The sequence below is a fragment of the Aulonocara sp. 'chitande type north' Nkhata Bay genome, linkage group LG5, assembly GCF_057382095.1.
Source record: "Aulonocara sp. 'chitande type north' Nkhata Bay isolate Kocher_YH1m ecotype deep benthic linkage group LG5, A_spYH_male_GT1.1, whole genome shotgun sequence".
In the NCBI taxonomy this organism is placed as follows: domain Eukaryota; kingdom Metazoa; phylum Chordata; class Actinopteri; order Cichliformes; family Cichlidae; genus Aulonocara; species Aulonocara sp. 'chitande type north' Nkhata Bay.
The window spans coordinates 43,842,075-43,859,514 of NC_141348.1; the positions used below are offsets into that span (position 1 = coordinate 43,842,075).

Sequence of the window (17,440 nt, forward strand, 5' to 3'; positions counted from 1 at the left end):
CAAAATCTCCAACTTCACTCAATAAGAAATAAACAGTCTGGATTACAGCCTGCGGCCTCTGGTGACACAGGTGGGTGTAGCTGCTAGCTGTCTGCCTACAGTCACCTCCATGGCTGCAGTGAGGTTACTGTGCTACCAGAACGTCCAGTTTCGGTGAAATTCTAGGATTTCGATTGGATGCTGACAAGTATCCATGTCTGTGGTCACCTCAAGACAGACGGCGGCTTGAGGTGACTGTTGTTGTGATGTCGCGCTACATAAATAAAATGGAATTGAATTGTGGATGCTGTTGGATAACCAAGCTGGCATGAAGTAGATGATAACTGACCGAATGTTTCTGATCACTGATCTCACTGGACAGATCTTCGTGCTCAAAGAGAAAAGAAGAAGAAAATGTAAAAGTGTTTCTGACTCTGCTAACATAAAAACAGCAGCAGTGTTCAGTAAGTTGTACCTCTGTCAGAGTGTTCAGTCTCCCCGTCCTAAAAATAAGCCCTGTACTATTATGACTGCTGGGATGTGCAGGCTGAGACACACACACACACACACACACACACACACACACACACACATACGTGTTTTCGTGATATATCAGTACGTATGACAAAAATGTGACAAATGGGAACGTGCCTTTCCGAAGGTCCTAGAGGCATGGGGATCTCAAAAAATTTGACCCATGCTTCCAGGAACACACCCATCTGTTGAGATTTTGGCTAGGGCTAAATTTTGGTCAAACCTGAATTTAATGCTACTTGTGAGGACACTGTCAGGTTTATGTGACTTATGAGTACCATAAGGTCACACACAGATATTTCATGTTTAGGTGAATTGTGAAGCCCATGGAAACACATAATTTTCAGGTATACATGACTTATAAGGACCAGGTAACGGTAGGTTCTGCATTTTTAGCTTGGCTCCTTTTGAGATTACAATATAATAGACATGGATGCACAATAGTAATGCTCATCAGTTGGGTAACTTCTGACAGAAATATCAGACATTTATGTGTTAATAAAACAGTAAATCTGAGCTGTGTAAAGACTTTTAAAAAAAAAAAAAGACATGGGTCAAATGTGGTCAGTCTACTTTTTAAGTCTTGATATTGTAATGCATTAATTCATTTTGTAGTGAATGTTCATGTGAATAAAAACGTGGAACATTATCTGCCTTTTTTATCATTTAATTGCAAAAAGCACCCAGCATAAACCACAGATTTATGAGTAAGAACAATGCAATACAGAAAACTGCAATACTGACATAACTGTGGAAGTAACAAAGTATCTCTCTTGCTTGTTTCTTTTTTTCTTGCATCTTTCTTTTAATGCTATGATCCTGTTGTGGCTGTAGTACCTTATGACAACCCAGTCTCTGCCTTTCAGAGCTGCCGGCTCTGCTTGGAGGCAGCAGTCACATTCCTTTTTACCTGGTACTTTGCAGCTTTTTATGAAGTGAAACATGCCGCTCAGCAACCTTCACTTCATCATTTGTCCACTTGCTTCTCACCGTCCCAGCTGTCATAAATGGAAACAAAAGAAAATATCTTAATGTGAATGCAAGAAAAGATAGAAAATATTCTAGTTTATAATGTGAATACAAAATGTTCTTAAACCTTGCTTTCTACTGGAGCACTTTAAAGGAGCAATAAGCACAATTCATCATACTTAGGTTGAAGGAATTAAAAATGACTATGTGAAGAACTAGAGGTGTAATTACATCTGGAGTACAGCATGAAGTCACAATCCCTCTCTCTGTGTTGATCTCCAGCCATAGACTTTGGTTTGGTTCACAGGCAGTGCAAAACAGCACACCTAGCAGTGAAAAGATATTGCTTATTGCTCCTTTAAGGATGCTTGGAATGAACCATTTGAAGTGCTGTGTTCTGCTGGGAATCAAATAAGATGAAATGATTTATGATAAAAGCTCTGAATAGTGTCATGTCTGAAAACAAACTTGTTCTTTGATCACAAGTATATTAACCTAAAACATTTTGTATTTTGGTGCCTTTACCCCTTCTTGGTGAAGTGTTGCTAATGTTTTTGTTGTCCAGGGTGATTGAGGCAGAGGTGCCCTTCATGTTGTCCAGGGCAGCTGAGTAAAGCGTGTGGCTTGGAACCCCCGGAATACTTGGTCCTTGAGCCTTTGAAAAGTAACAGTGAAATATGAGAATCAATGCATGCAATAGGTCTGTTTGCTTTTTTCTCTGCATTGTAGGCAAAGTCAGCGTTGGGCAGTGTGTAATTCTACATTAAGGGGCTAAGGGGCGATCGTGGCTCAAGAGTTGTAATCAGAAGGTTGCCGGTTCGAGCCCCAGCTCCGACAGTCTCGGTCGTTGTGTCCTTGGGAAAGACACTTCACCTGTTGCCTACTGGTGGTGGTCAGAGGGCCCGGTGGCGCCAGTGTCCGGCAGCCTCGCCTCTGTCAGTGCGCCCCAGGGTGGCTGTGGCTACAATGTAGCTGCCATCACCAGTGTGTGAATGTCTGTGTGAATGGGTGGATGACTGGATGTGTAAAGCGCTTTGGGGTCCTTAGGGACTAGTAAAGCGCTATATAAATATAGGATATTTACCATTTGATATGAATATTTTACATGTGAACATAATCTACTAATAATACTCATCACAGTGTGATTGTTTGAAATCGGATAGAGTGTTATTATCTTCATGACAAACATCCCTGCTGTTCAGTTTCAATGTAACACAAACTAGAGTTGTTGGTTCTACCAATTGAGAAAGGCTAAAAACAAAAAAACAAATTCATGTCCTTCACAGCTTAAAACAATCTGAGGACAATGTAACACAGAAATATCAAATTTAGTAGGAATAAAGATCAAGCTGATGCTTTAAAGGGAAAGTTAGGACTAACAAATGATATGCCAATTTCTTTCTCCTAAGATGTTCACAAACAAGTAATGCTAATGTTGAATATGGGAAACTTTCAATCAAACTGATTATTTTAATATAATCAAAGGGCACTTAATTTATGCACTAGGCCCAACTGACACATATACTTGATGCCAAATACAAAAAAATAATGTGTAACCTGTTGGAAGAATGAAGTGGGTGTGTCACTCACCAATTGGTCTGAAGGAGGTTGAGACAGGACCTCGGCACTTGGTGTCTGCAACAAAAGACAACAATATAACGTCAGAAACATTCTCTAGTATAAATCCCGACTATTTAATTAACTACAGATCATATTTGTATCAGTGAATATTATTACAGAAGGATCTGACTTCCTTATACCAGATTCTATAGAAACTTAACACTGTACGGTTCTGCTACCCAACGATATGAGGACAGTGTAACACACACTAGAGTTGTTGGTCCTACCACATGAGGAAGGCAACTGAAACACACTCCTGTCCTTCACAGCTTAAAACAATATGAGGACAGTGTAACACACACACTACAATCACTGGTCCTACCATATGAGGACTTCTACTTAAACACACTCCTGTCCTTCACAGCTTAAAACAATATGAGGACATGACGACTGAACACATGTAGAGTTCACATTCCTGACCTCTAACTTCTCCTGCTGTTGTCAATAAAAGCTCTAAACCCAACACTGATGTACAGCCATCTATTTCCCCAGAAATTAAATCATGTAAACTGATCAGCGGGAGCTTATTTTGACAAAAACATGTGTAAAACGACAAAAATATCAAATTTTGTCAGAATAAAGATCAAGCTGATGCTTTAAGGGAAAGTTTGGACTAACAAATGGTATAGACAATTACTTTATCCTAATGCTAATGTTGGTTTTGGTTAACTTCGACTAAAACTGATTGTTTTAGTACAATTAAAGTGCATTTCATTTATGCACTAGGCCCAACTGACACATATACTTGATGCCAAATACAAAAAAATAATGTGTAACCTGTTGGAAGAATGAAGTGGGTGTGTCACTCACCAATTGGTCTGAAGGAGGTTGAGGCAGGACCTCGGCACCTGGTGTCTGCAACAAAAGACAACAATATAACGTCAGAAACATTCTCTAGTATAAATCCCGACTATTTAATTAACTACAGATCATATTTGTATCAGTGAATATTATTACAGAAGGATCTGACTTCCTTATACCAGATTCTATAGAAACTTAACACTGTACGGTTCTGCTACCCAACGATATGAGGACATTGTAACACACACTAGAGTTGTTGGTCCTACCACATGAGGAAGGCAACTGAAACACACTCCTGTCCTTCACAGCTTAAAACAATATGAGGACAGTGTAACACACACACTACAATCACTGGTCCTACCATATGAGGACTTCTACTTAAACACACTCCTGTCCTTCACAGCTTAAAACAATATGAGGACAGTGTAACACACACACTACAATCACTGGTCCTACCATATGAGGACTTCTACTTAAACACACTCCTGTCCTTCACAGCTTAAAACAATATGAGGACATGACGACTGAACACATGTAGAGTTCACATTCCTGACTTCTAACTTCTCCTGCTGTTGTCAATAAAAGCTCTAAACCCAACACTGATGTACAGCCATCTATTTCCCCAGAAATTAAATCATGTAAACTGATCAGCGGGAGCTTATTTTGACAAAAACATGTGTAAAACGACAAAAATATCAAATTTTGTCAGAATAAAGATCAAGCTGATGCTTTAAGGGAAAGTTTGGACTAACAAATGGTATAGACAATTACTTTATCCTAATGCTAATGTTGGTTTTGGTTAACTTCGACTAAAACTGATTGTTTTAGTACAATTAAAGTGCATTTCATTTATGCACTAGGCCCAACTGACACATATACTTGATGCCAAATACAAAAAATAAATGTGTAACCTGTTGGAAGAATGAAGTGGGTGTGTCACTCACCAATTGGTCTGAAGGAGGTTGAGGCAGGACCTCGGCACCTGGTGTCTGCAACAAAAGACAACAATATAACGTCAGAAACATTCTCTAGTATAAATCCCGACTATTTAATTAACTACAGATCATATTTGTATCAGTGAATATTATTACAGAAGGATCTGACTTCCTTATACCAGATTCTATAGAAACTTAACACTGTACGGTTCTGCTACCCAACGATATGAGGACAGTGTAACACACACTAGAGTTGTTGGTCCTACCACATGAGGAAGGCAACTGAAACACACTCCTGTCCTTCACAGCTTAAAACAATATGAGGACAGTGTAACACACACACTACAATCACTGGTCCTACCATATGAGGACTTCTACTTAAACACACTCCTGTCCTTCACAGCTTAAAACAATATGAGGACATGACGACTGAACACATGTAGAGTTCACATTCCTGACTTCTAACTTCTCCTGCTGTTGTCAATAAAAGCTCTAAACCCAACACTGATGTACAGCCATCTATTTCCCCAGAAATTAAATCATGTAAACTGATCAGCGGGAGCTTATTTTGACAAAAACATGTGTAAAACGACAAAAATATCAAATTTTGTCAGAATAAAGATCAAGCTGATGCTTTAAGGGAAAGTTTGGACTAACAAATGGTATAGACAATTACTTTATCCTAATGCTAATGTTGGTTTTGGTTAACTTCGACTAAAACTGATTGTTTTAGTACAATTAAAGTGCATTTCATTTATGCACTAGGCCCAACTGACACATATACTTGATGCCAAATACAAAAAAATAATGTGTAACCTGTTGGAAGAATGAAGTGGGTGTGTCACTCACCAATTGGTCTGAAGGAGGTTGAGGCAGGACCTCGGCACCTGGTGTCTGCAACAAAAGACAACAATATAACATCAGAAACATTCTCTAGTATAAATCCCGACTATTTAATTAACTACAGATCATATTTGTATCAGTGAATATTATTACAGAAGGATCTGACTTCCTTATACCAGATTCTATAGAAACTTAACACTGTACGGTTCTGCTACCCAACGATATGAGGACAGTGTAACACACACTAGAGTTGTTGGTCCTACCACATGAGGAAGGCAACTGAAACACACTCCTGTCCTTCACAGCTTAAAACAATATGAGGACAGTGTAACACACACACTACAATCACTGGTCCTACCATATGAGGACTTCTACTTAAACACACTCCTGTCCTTCACAGCTTAAAACAATATGAGGACATGACGACTGAACACATGTAGAGTTCACATTCCTGACCTCTAACTTCTCCTGCTGTTGTCAATAAAAGCTCTAAACCCAACACTGATGTACAGCCATCTATTTCCCCAGAAATTAAATCATGTAAACTGATCAGCGGGAGCTTATTTTGACAAAAACATGTGTAAAACGACAAAAATATCAAATTTTGTCAGAATAAAGATCAAGCTGATGCTTTAAGGGAAAGTTTGGACTAACAAATGGTATAGACAATTACTTTATCCTAATGCTAATGTTGGTTTTGGTTAACTTCGACTAAAACTGATTGTTTTAGTACAATTAAAGTGCATTTCATTTATGCACTAGGCCCAACTGACACATATACTTGATGCCAAATACAAAAAAATAATGTGTAACCTGTTGGAAGAATGAAGTGGGTGTGTCACTCACCAACTGGTCTGAAGGAGGTTGAGGCAGGACCTCGGCACTTGGTGTCTGCAACAAAAGACAACAATATAGCGTCAGAAACATTCTCTAGTATAAATCCCGACTATTTAACCCTCGTTTTACCCTAGCGAAAAAAGGGACCCGCTTGGGTAACTTTGGATTTTTGATTCTCAATATATCAGTCATTTTAAAGACTAGTTGCATGAAACTTGGCCAGGATGTGTGTTTTAGGATTATTTTTGAAATTCAATGATCCCCTCTATGGTGTGGTGTATAGTAAAGAAGATTCACATATGTACTACCTCCTTTTACCCTTGTATCCGTTTGGGCCCCATTGACTCCCATTATAATCACATATTTTCGATATACTGTAATCCTGACATGCGATAATGCCTTTCTCGTGAATACCTAATGGATCTAAGCCTCAGCCTTCAAAATAAAGGAAAAATAGGTTTTGGATCAAATGAGCACAATATTAGGTACAGCACCACCATAGACATTTTCAGTGCTTTTGAATGGAGGACATGGTTATCTTACTATGCAAAATACATGACAATAAAACAGCTGACCACCATAAAATAGTCTTGATGTAGTGGAACTGATATAAGAGAGTGGTGTGAATGTGATTGAGAATATATATATATACTGTGTGTGTCGGTCACAAACAAAACGGCCCGTAGAGCCGCCTCCTTGAAGTGAACAACGGGAGCCTGCTCCGTTTTTTTCTCCTTTCTCTGAACCTCTGTCAATGTTATTTTGCTTCACTTTGCACATGAGCCTTGTTTTTGCCCTCAGCAGAGAGGGGAGGGGTGCAAAAGCAGCCACGTGTTTGCAGAGCAGAGGGGGAGGGGTGCAAAAACAGCCACGTGTTTGCAGAGCAGAGGGGGAGGGGTGCAAAAACAGCCACGTGTTTGCAGAGCAGAGGGGGAGGGGTGCAAAAGCAGCCACGTGTTTGTTGAGCAGAGGGGGGAGGGGTGCAAAAGCAGCCACGTGTTTGCAGAGCAGAGGGGGAGGGGTGCAAAAACAGCCACCTGTTTGCTGAGCAGAGGGGGGGAGGGGCAGTCGTTACTCTCCCAGTGGCATCTCAACAGAGCCGGAGGGAGAGAGAGAGATCGTTTTGGATTCAAGTGCACACTTGAAGTCTGTGAGAATAGTTTGCAGCCTTGTCTTACTAGTCATTTCTGCACAGACGCCACTAAATGCACAGACTCACGCACACACAACACGAAGCGCACGGTCAATTTAGGGGAGCTTGGAAGCTGTGCTCATCGTGCAAACAGCGCGTTATTATCGTAACGGCTGCAAAAGTTAGGATATGTCCTGTCTGCAACATCCATCTTCACCTGTTGGAAGAATGAAGTGGGTGTGTCACTCACCAATTGGTCTGAAGGAGGTTGAGACAGGACCTCGGCACTTGGTGTCTGCAACAAAAGACAACAATATAACGTCAGAAACATTCTCTAGTATAAATCCCGACTATTTAATTAACTACAGATCATATTTGTATCAGTGAATATTATTACAGAAGGATCTGACTTCCTTATACCAGATTCTATAGAAACTTAACACTGTACGGTTCTGCTACCCAACGATATGAGGGCAGTGTAACACACACTAGAGTTGTTGGTCCTACCACATGAGGAAGGCAACTGAAACACACTCCTGTCCTTCACAGCTTAAAACAATATGAGGACAGTGTAACACACACACTACAATCACTGGTCCTACCATATGAGGACTTCTACTTAAACACACTCCTGTCCTTCACAGCTTAAAACAATATGAGGACATGACGACTGAACACATGTAGAGTTCACATTCCTGACCTCTAACTTCTCCTGCTGTTGTCAATAAAAGCTCTAAACCCAACACTGATGTACAGCCATCTATTTCCCCAGAAATTAAATCATGTAAACTGATCAGCGGGAGCTTATTTTGACAAAAACATGTGTAAAACGACAAAAATATCAAATTTTGTCAGAATAAAGATCAAGCTGATGCTTTAAGGGAAAGTTTGGACTAACAAATGGTATAGACAATTACTTTATCCTAATGCTAATGTTGGTTTTGGTTAACTTCGACTAAAACTGATTGTTTTAGTACAATTAAAGTGCATTTCATTTATGCACTAGGCCCAACTGACACATATACTTGATGCCAAATACAAAAAAATAATGTGTAACCTGTTGGAAGAATGAAGTGGGTGTGTCACTCACCAACTGGTCTGAAGGAGGTTGAGGCAGGACCTCGGCACTTGGTGTCTGCAACAAAAGACAACAATATAACGTCAGAAACATTCTCTAGTATAAATCCCGACTATTTAACCCTCGTTTTACCCTAGCGAAAAAAGGGACCCGCTTGGGTAACTTTGGATTTTTGATTCTCAATATATCAGTCATTTTAAAGACTAGTTGCATGAAACTTGGCCAGGATGTGTGTTTTAGGATTATTTTTGAAATTCAATGATCCCCTCTATGGTGTGGTGTATAGTAAAGAAGATTCACATATGTACTACCTCCTTTTACCCTTGTATCCGTTTGGGCCCCATTGACTCCCATTATAATCACATATTTTCGATATACTGTAATCCTGACATGCGATAATGCCTTTCTCGTGAATACCTAATGGATCTAAGCCTCAGCCTTCAAAATAAAGGAAAAATAGGTTTTGGATCAAATGAGCACAATATTAGGTACAGCACCACCATAGACATTTTCAGTGCTTTTGAATGGAGGACATGGTTATCTTACTATGCAAAATACATGACAATAAAACAGCTGACCACCATAAAATAGTCTTGATGTAGTGGAACTGATATAAGAGAGTGGTGTGAATGTGATTGAGAATATATATATATATATACTGTGTGTGTCGGTCACAAACAAAACGGCCCGTAGAGCCGCCTCCTTGAAGTGAACAACGGGAGCCTGCTCCGTTTTTTTCTCCTTTCTCTGAACCTCTGTCAATGTTATTTTGCTTCACTTTGCACATGAGCCTTGTTTTTGCCCTCAGCAGAGAGGGGAGGGGTGCAAAAGCAGCCACGTGTTTGTTGAGCAGAGGGGGGAGGGGTGCAAAAGCAGCCACGTGTTTGTTGAGCAGAGGGGGGAGGGGTGCAAAAGCAGCCACGTGTTTGCAGAGCAGAGGGGGGGAGGGGCAGTCGTTACTCTCCCAGTGGCATCTCAACAGAGCCGGAGGGAGAGAGAGAGATCGTTTTGGATTCAAGTGCACACTTGAAGTCTGTGAGAATAGTTTGCAGCCTTGTCTTACTAGTCATTTCTGCACAGACGCCACTAAATGCACAGACTCACGCACACACAACACGAAGCGCACGGTCAATTTAGGGGAGCTTGGAAGCTGTGCTCATCGTGCAAACAGCGCGTTATTATCGTAACGGCTGCAAAAGTTAGGATATGTCCTGTCTGCAACATCCATCTTCACCTGTTGGAAGAATGAAGTGGGTGTGTCACTCACCAATTGGTCTGAAGGAGGTTGAGGCAGGACCTCGGCACCTGGTGTCTGCAACAAAAGACAACAATATAACGTCAGAAACATTCTCTAGTATAAATCCCGACTATTTAATTAACTACAGATCATATTTGTATCAGTGAATATTATTACAGAAGGATCTGACTTCCTTATACCAGATTCTATAGAAACTTAACACTGTACGGTTCTGCTACCCAACGATATGAGGACAGTGTAACACACACTAGAGTTGTTGGTCCTACCACATGAGGAAGGCAACTGAAACACACTCCTGTCCTTCACAGCTTAAAACAATATGAGGACAGTGTAACACACACACTACAATCACTGGTCCTACCATATGAGGACTTCTACTTAAACACACTCCTGTCCTTCACAGCTTAAAACAATATGAGGACATGACGACTGAACACATGTAGAGTTCACATTCCTGACTTCTAACTTCTCCTGCTGTTGTCAATAAAAGCTCTAAACCCAACACTGATGTACAGCCATCTATTTCCCCAGAAATTAAATCATGTAAACTGATCAGCGGGAGCTTATTTTGACAAAAACATGTGTAAAACGACAAAAATATCAAATTTTGTCAGAATAAAGATCAAGCTGATGCTTTAAGGGAAAGTTTGGACTAACAAATGGTATAGACAATTACTTTATCCTAATGCTAATGTTGGTTTTGGTTAACTTCGACTAAAACTGATTGTTTTAGTACAATTAAAGTGCATTTCATTTATGCACTAGGCCCAACTGACACATATACTTGATGCCAAATACAAAAAAATAATGTGTAACCTGTTGGAAGAATGAAGTGGGTGTGTCACTCACCAATTGGTCTGAAGGAGGTTGAGACAGGACCTCGGCACCTGGTGTCTGCAACAAAAGACAACAATATAACGTCAGAAACATTCTCTAGTATAAATCCCGACTATTTAATTAACTACAGATCATATTTGTATCAGTGAATATTATTACAGAAGGATCTGACTTCCTTATACCAGATTCTATAGAAACTTAACACTGTACGGTTCTGCTACCCAACGATATGAGGACAGTGTAACACACACTAGAGTTGTTGGTCCTACCACATGAGGAAGGCAACTGAAACACACTCCTGTCCTTCACAGCTTAAAACAATATGAGGACAGTGTAACACACACTACAATCACTGGTCCTACCATATGAGGACTTCTACTTTCCTGTTGGAGGTTGAGACACGACAGAGGGACAGCAGGGTAGTAGCTTGCACAAATGATTCTATTGACACAACAGGGAAGTGAGATTAATGAACTGAACGCAACAGACTCTTTCAAAATAAAACAGGAAACATGGCATGAAAATACAAACGTGGTAATATACAGCCCTAACATAAACTCCTTAAAACGATATTAATAACGTTAAGCCAAACTCAACTAACCCGCCATTAAACATAAGAAACTCAAAAACCTTAGAATAACATCAGAAACGCTGGGCCAGAGACCCAGACCGTGAGCAAATAACTATAATATTATTGATTTGTGCTGAATAAGAAAACATTAATATTATCATTTAAATCCCCCCAAGCATATCTTGTGTTGAAAAAAAAAAGTGTGTTGCAGTTAGCTACACTGAGCTTGGACTGACTGTCTCTGCAGTTGAAGATGCAGAGCACATGCAAGGCCGCAGGTCCCTTTAACTCCGGTGGGAATTTAAAAACAGTTAAATTTAACTTCTAATATCTATTGTTAAAGATAAATCTTAAGTAATTTTTTAGCATTTATCATCATTCACCACTTTCAATTTGTTCAAATCGGTTGTGTATTGTTTTAATTCCGTTTAACTAACCTTAATTAGCTTGTTAAACATACAACTTTACCTCGCGGAGCTTTCGTCGACGCATGGATATCAAAGGTAAATACATACCTCAAGATAAATCTCTCCTGAGTGCTGAAGGTCCCGGATGTGCCGTTCACGCAGAGCTCCGGCGAGTTTGTATCTTGCCGTGACCAGCAGCTCTTTGGTTGACGCTTTCGAACAATCAGATGCATCTTTACTCACTTTTTGACCAATCAGAGACGTCGTTCTATGCTCCACTGACGAAATGCTGCATCCTCTCACCAGCCACGGTCTCTCCTCGTCCATTTAACAACAAAAACACAGCAACACGTGCTGGATTTGAGGTAGGAACACTTGAGAACTGTCACAATGTTTTGCAAACTGCTGTTACAGTTAATTTCGTTCCGTTAATTTGTTTGGTTCCTATTCTGAAGTAACACTTAATACACATGGGGTTAGCTTGCTGGTCTAGTTTAAGTTAGCATGGGCATGCTGTTCACTGATAGAGTAAGGCTAAAATTGTCCTGATATTGTCAGTGTGTTATCATAAACATGCAGCACCCCTAGACCCCCAAGTTAAAATACAGATAATAGATAAGCAATTTAAGAAAATAAGTATAATGTGTATAATAAATGATTTTACTGTCACTTTCCTGGGTCTGTTGACCCAGCGTTTTAAGTTTTAGTTTGTTTAGATGTCGATGTTTATTTATAAGTTCTTTAGGTTTGCTAAGTTCATTTGTTTATTAGATTACCCTTGTGATGTCTGTTTTATTGGGAAAGTCTTTGTCCTAAATGCAGTGAGTCTAGTTTTGTTTCCCCTTGTCCCAGCTGTTCCTCATCCCCTCATTATCTCTCTGTGTACTTGCAGTGGCTTGCAAAAGTATTCGTCCCTCTTTTCCACATTTTGTCACATTACTGCCACAAACACAAATTGTCATGGTCCTGGGTCGGTGACCCAGCGCTTTTAGTTTATTATTATGATGATGATGATGATTATTATTGTTTGAGTTCTATGTGTTATATTTGGTCTGCCTTTGAGTCTGTGTCTCTGTCTATGCTGTCACCCCGTCTGTTTGTGAATCTGTCTGTTTAGTTCTGTGTCTTGTTTGGTTCCCCGTGTCTGAGTTTCCTGTTTTATTATGAAGGTCTCTGTCTGATGTGAGTGTGTTCAGTTTACGTTTCCCCTGTCCCGTCAGCTCTGATTCCTCCCAGCCGTGTTGCCCTCCTGTCTCTCATCCCCTGATTACTGGTGTGTGTATTTAAGCCCTGTGTGTTCTCCTGCCTGTTACTCGGTGTCCTGCTCGGCGGCTGCCGCGCATCCCTTTGTCGTATGCACCCAGGTCTGTTATTTTAGTTCTTCCCAGTTTAGGTGTCTTCAGTTATTTGTCATGCCCCACTGCTTGTTTGCCACTACACCTTGTAAATAAACTTCACTAGCATTTTCATCCACTGCTTGCATCTTGGGTCCTCCTTCCTCCACACCACACGGCTCGCCTTCCCAGCTGTGACACAAATCAATTTTAATGGAATCCAATTGCAGCAAAAGGTGGTTCTACAAAGTATTGACTCAGGGGGCTGAATAATTGCGCACACCCCACTTTTCAGTTATTTATTTGTAAAAAATGTTTGGAATCATGTATGATTTTTGTTCCACTTCTCACGTGTACACCACTTTGTATTGGTCTTTCACGTGGAATTCCAATAAAATTGATTCATGTTTGTGGCTGTAATGTGCCAAAATGTGGGAAAGTTAAAGGGGGCCGAATACTTTTGCAAGCCACTGTAAGTCCTGTCCTCATTTGTTCAGTGTCAGGTCATCTGTTGTCTTTGGTGCCACGTTTCCATGTTCCAGGTATCTTTGTATCCATGTCAGGTTTCATGGTTTGTTTGTTTTTTTTAATAAAAAATATTTTCCCCAGGTTAGGTTATTGTTTAGCTTCACCTCTGCCTTTTGTTTTGTAATCTTTTAATTTCAATTCAATTTTATTTATATAGCGCCAAATCACAACAACAATCGCCTGAAGGCGCTTTATATTGTACAGTAGATCGCACAATAATAGATACAGAGAAAAACCCAACAATCATAGGACCACCTATGAGCAAGCGCTTTGGCGACAGTGGGAAGGAAAAACTCCCTTTTAACAGGAAGAAACCTCCAGCAGAACCAGGCTCAGGGAGCGGCGGGCATCTGCTGTGACCAGTTGGGGTGAGAAAAGGAAGACAGGACAAAGACATGCTGTGGATTAATAACAAGTATGATTCAGTGCAGAGAGGTCTATTAACACACAGTGAGTGAGAAAGGTGACTGGAAAGGAAAAAACTCAGTGCTTCATGGGAATCCCCCGGCTGCCTACGTCTATTGCAGCACAACTAAGGGAGGATCCAGGGTCACCTGATCCAGCCCTAACTATATGCTTTAGCAAAAAGGAAAGTTTGAAGCCTAATCTTAAAAGTAGAGATTAATAAACGGCTTGCTTTCTGTTAATATTCAAATTTTCTTTCACGTTCCTTTGTGTCAGCATTTTGGGTCCACTCCTCAAATTCATACATATGTCTAACCGTTTTTCCCCACTCGGCGACACACCCGTCGGGGGTCAAACTCTGGTAATTGGCAATTCTGTTCTCAGACATGTGAAGCTAGAGACACCGGAAACCATAGTCAATTGTCTTCCAGGGGCCAGAGCAGGCGACATTGAAGGAAATTTAAAACTGCTGGCTAAGGGTAAACGTAAATTCAGTAAAATCATAATTCACGTCGGCAGTAATGACACCCGGTTACGCCAATCGGAGGTCACTAAAATCAATATTGAATCGGTGTGTAACTTTGCCAAAACAATGTGGGACTCTGTAGTTTTCTCTGGTCCCCTCCCCAATCAGACCAAGAGTGACATGTTTAGCCGCATGTTCTCCTTAAATTGCTGGCTGTCTGAGTGGTGTCCCAGAAACGATGTGGGCTTCATAGATAATTGGCAAACCTTCTGGAGGAAACCTGGTCTTATAAGGAGAGACGGCAGCTCTCATTTCTAGAAATATGGACAAATTAATTAAACCCCCCATAATATGACTATCCAGAGTTGGGACCAGGAAGCAGAGTTGCAGTCTTACACGCCTCTCTGCAGCTTCTCTCCTCCTGCTACCCCCCCAAAAACCCATCTCCATAGAGACTGTGTCAGCTTCCAAAAAGACAAAAAACAAACTAAAAACCAGCAACAAACAACTTAAACATAAACAATTACAAAGAAAGAACAATACAGTATCCACATCCTAACTAAAGAGTAAAACAGTGAAATGTGGATTATTAAATATTAGGTCTCTCTCCTCCAAGTCTCTGTTAGTACATGACTTAATAATTGATCAACAAATCGATTTACTCTGCCTTACAGAAACCTGGTTTTAGCAGGATGATTATGTTAGTTTAAATGAATCAACACCCCCGAGTCATTCTAACTACCAGAAACCTCGAAGCACAGGCCGAGGGGGCGGTGTGGCAGCAATTTTTCACACCAGCCTATTAATTAATGAAAGACCAAGACAGACTTTTAATTCATTTGAAAGCCTGATGCTTAGCATTGTCCACCCCAGCTGAAAAATTTTAGAAACCAGTCTTATTTGTTATCATCTAATTGTCCACCTGGGCCTTACACAGAGTTTCTCTCTGATTTCTCAGACTTTTTATCTGATTTAGTGCTCAGCTCAGATAAAATAATTATTGTGGGTGATTTTAACATCCATGTAGATGCTAAGAATGACAGCCTCAACATGGCATTTAATCTGTTATTAGACTCAATTGGCTTCTCTCAACATGTAAAAGAACCCACCCACCACTTTAATCACACTCTAGATCTTGTTTTTAACATATGGCATAGAAACTGAACATTTAACAGTGTTTCCTGAAAACCCTCTCCTGTCTGATCATTTCCTGATAACATTTACATTTACAATAATTGATTACACAGCAGTGGAGAGTAGACTTTATCACAGATGTCTTTCTGAAAGCGCTGTAACTATGTTTAAGAATGTAATCCACCCACTGTTATCATCTTCAATGACCTGTACCAACACAGAGCAGAGCAGCTATCTGAACGCTACCCCAACAGAGGTCAATTATCTTGTTAATAATAATTTTACCTCCTCACTACATATGACTCTGGATACTGTAGCTCCTGTGAAAACTAAGGTCTCAGATCAGAAGTACCTGACTCTGTGGTATAATTCTCAAACACGTAGCCTAAAGCAGATGACTCGTAAGCTGGAGAGGAAATGGCGTGTCACAAATTTAGAGGATCATCATAATTGGAGAAATATTTTGCTGATTTATAAGAAAGCCCCCCGCAAAGCCAGAACATCTTACTATTTGTCACTGATTGAAGACAATAAGAACAACCCCAGGTTTCTCTTCAGCACTGTAGCCAGGCTGACAAACAGTCAGAGCTCTTTTGAGCCAACCATCGTTAATTAGTAATGACTTCATGAACTTCTTCACAAATAAAATTCTTATCATTAGAGAAAAAAATTACCAATAATCATCCCACAGATGTAACATTATCTACAGCTACTTTTAGTACCGTTGATGTTAAGTTAGACTCTTTTTCTCCAATTGATCTTTCTGAGTTAACTTCTATAATTACTTCCTCCAATCCTCCGTGTCTTTTAGACCCCATTCCTACAAAACTGCTCAAAGAAGTCCTGCCATTAATTAATGCTTCAATCTTAAATATGATCAACCTATCTCTAATAATCGGCTATGTACCACAGGCCTTCAAGCTGGCTGTAGTTAAACCTTTACTCAAAAAGCCATCTCTAGACCCAGCAGTCTTAGCTAATTATAGGCCAATCTCCAACCTTCCTTTCATATCAAAAATCCTTGAAAGAGTAGTTGTCAAACAGCTAACAGATCATCTGCAGAGGAATGGCTTATTTGAAGAGTTTCAGTCAGGTTTCAGAGTTCATCACAGCACAGAAACCGCTTTAGCGAAGGTTACAAATGATCTTCTTATGGCCTCTGACAGTGGACTCATCTCTGTGCTTGTCCTGCTAGGCCTTAGTGCAGCGTTCGATACTGTTGACCATAATATCCTATTAGAGCGATTAGAGCATGCTGTAGATATTACAGGTACTGCACTCCAGTGGTTTGTATCATATCTGTCTAATAGACTACAATTTGTTCATGTAAATGGAGAGTCCTCTTCACCCACTAAGGTCAATTATGGAGTTCCACAGGGTTCAGTGCTAGGACCAATTCTGTTTACATTATACATGCTTCCCCTAGGCAGTATCATTAGAAGACATAGCATACATTTTCACTGCTATGCAGATGACACCCAGCTCTATCTGTCCATGAAGCCAGATAACACACACCAATTAGTTAAAGTGCAGGAATGTCTTAAAGACATAAAGACCTGGATGGCCGCTAACTTTCTGCTTCTTAATTCAGATCAAACTGAGGTTATTGTACTCGGCCCTGAAAATCTTAGAAATATGGTATCTAACCAGATTCTTACTCTGGATGGCATTACCTTGGCCTCCAGTTATACTGTGAGGAACCTTGGAGTCATTTTTGACCAAGACATGTCCTTCAATGCACATATTAAACAAATATGTAAGACTGCTTTCTT

The 17,440-nt window shown here is 40.2% G+C and overlaps 1 protein-coding gene across 2 annotated transcripts; it reads right to left on the reverse strand.

Annotated features, from left to right (window-relative positions):
• Positions 1 to 870: 870 nt before the first annotated feature.
• On the reverse strand, positions 871 to 13,314 carry LOC147331439 (uncharacterized). 2 transcript variants are annotated; one of them, XM_086293752.1, is made up of 15 exons: positions 11,910 to 13,314; positions 11,186 to 11,264; positions 10,836 to 10,880; positions 9,996 to 10,040; positions 8,741 to 8,785; positions 7,901 to 7,945; positions 6,528 to 6,572; positions 6,138 to 6,143; positions 5,688 to 5,732; positions 4,848 to 4,892; positions 3,913 to 3,957; positions 3,073 to 3,117; positions 2,008 to 2,137; positions 1,714 to 1,808; positions 871 to 1,511 (listed from the first exon to the last, which is right to left on the reverse strand). In XM_086293752.1, the coding sequence occupies exons 1-15, from the start codon at positions 12,032 to 12,034 to the stop codon at positions 1,500 to 1,502; spliced, it is 852 nt and encodes a 283-aa protein (XP_086149878.1). In that variant the 5' UTR covers positions 12,035 to 13,314; the 3' UTR covers positions 871 to 1,499. The 2 variants fall into 2 exon arrangements, 1 of the variants encoding a protein (XP_086149878.1); XR_015129193.1 differs by lacking the exons at positions 1,714 to 1,808; positions 3,073 to 3,117; positions 3,913 to 3,957; ... (8 more) ...; positions 11,186 to 11,264; positions 11,910 to 13,314 and having other exon boundaries at positions 2,008 to 3,060.
• Positions 13,315 to 17,440: the final 4,126 nt, after the last annotated feature.